This window comes from Lactuca virosa, chromosome 6, assembly GCF_052849685.1.
Source record: "Lactuca virosa cultivar CGN04683 chromosome 6, Lactuca_virosa_CGN04683_v6, whole genome shotgun sequence".
NCBI classification, from domain to species: Eukaryota; Viridiplantae; Streptophyta; class Magnoliopsida; order Asterales; family Asteraceae; genus Lactuca; species Lactuca virosa.
The window spans coordinates 194,269,757-194,271,092 of record NC_136431.1 but is presented as its reverse complement, the minus strand read 5'-3'; the positions used below and the strand labels follow the sequence as shown (position 1 = coordinate 194,271,092).

At 30.3% G+C, this 1,336-nt stretch overlaps 1 protein-coding gene across 1 annotated transcript; it reads left to right on the top strand.

The window, feature by feature from the left end:
* Positions 1 to 753: 753 nt before the first annotated feature.
* On the top strand, positions 754 to 1,077 carry LOC145122196 (uncharacterized). Its single transcript, XM_079057839.1, has one exon. The coding sequence runs from the start codon at positions 754 to 756 to the stop codon at positions 1,075 to 1,077; it is 324 nt and encodes a 107-aa protein (XP_078913965.1).
* The last annotated feature ends 259 nt before the right edge of the window (positions 1,078 to 1,336 follow it).

The window sequence follows — 1,336 nt, the reverse complement described above, 5'->3', positions numbered from 1 at the left end:
ATCATACTATAAAAAAAATTAGGTTTAAGTCATGTTTAGTTGATTAGCTGAAAACCTAGCTTTTAGTTAAAAAACTAACTGGTAGGTGATAAACTAGCTTATGAAATAATAGTATTTTATAAAAAAATAACCGATAAACTAGATTGCAAATATAACATGACATAAATGACATTTAGATGTATATAACAAAAAACTAGCAACAGATATAATTAATAGCATATTTAGAATATTTTTGAAAAATCATAATAAGCTATTATCAAAAGTTAGTTTATAAGTTCCAACAGATTATAATAAACTAGTTTTACAAACTAACTTATTTTTACCAAAGTCTTACTCTAAAAATTATCGTTTACTTTAAAGTTAAACATTAAAATAGTAAAAAAAAAAAAAATCAAAATCACAATTTAATCAATTTTGTAACAAATCAAAACACGCCATGTGTTTAAACTTTTATAATAATAACCACAATTCTTCATGATCAGTGGGGTATTAAAATGAAGTTGCTTTAGTGGGCCATTGGTCTAATTCAAAACAACAATAAATTTGTCACCTACATATACCAATATATGTTCCCCACACCTCACATGCATTAGTTGACACTCTCTAACAACTCCTCAATTTTCTCTCCAAATCTCTTCGATCATCATAAATAAAAAAAGAGTTTTTCAATTAATAAACACACACTTTCTTGGAAAGAAAAAAGGAAAGATATTTGTGTTGCAGTTTCAGAAAACAAGTTTCTTGATTGTAGTAATGGGGAATTACATGGAGACATGTTTACAGAAGGAGCAAAGAGAAGACGAAAAGCCACAGGAACAAGAAAAACAAGAATCTGGGAATGCAAGGGGTAGTTCTGGAATGGAAAGTGGTAGAGTGAGGGTAAAGTTGGTATTAACAAAAGATGAGCTAGAGTGGCTGTTATTACAACTCAAGAACAAAGAAGGGCAAAGATTGGAAGATGTTTTGGGGGCAATTGGGAAGAGTAGACTCGAAGGGAAAAGTGTTGCAGGATGGAAACCTTCTTTAGAGAGTATCATGGAAACTCCTGAAGTTCATCATGAGATGAATAGATCATGATGTGATTCTTGGAAAAGTTACAATTTTACCCTCTTCTTCTCTATCTTCTTCAAGATCATGGGTTTCTCTTTGAGATGGGGTCATGCCCAGATTTGTAATTATGTGTTTTCATTTGGAATGGTATGTCTCTCAAAGGAAAATGTGTTTTTCTTTCTTGATCTTTTAGCATACTTTTCCTAAACTAGATCTATAGTATTTTTTGTGTTGTAGCTTATATTTGCTCTTTGTTTCATACTTTTTGTGGATATTCTAATTATCT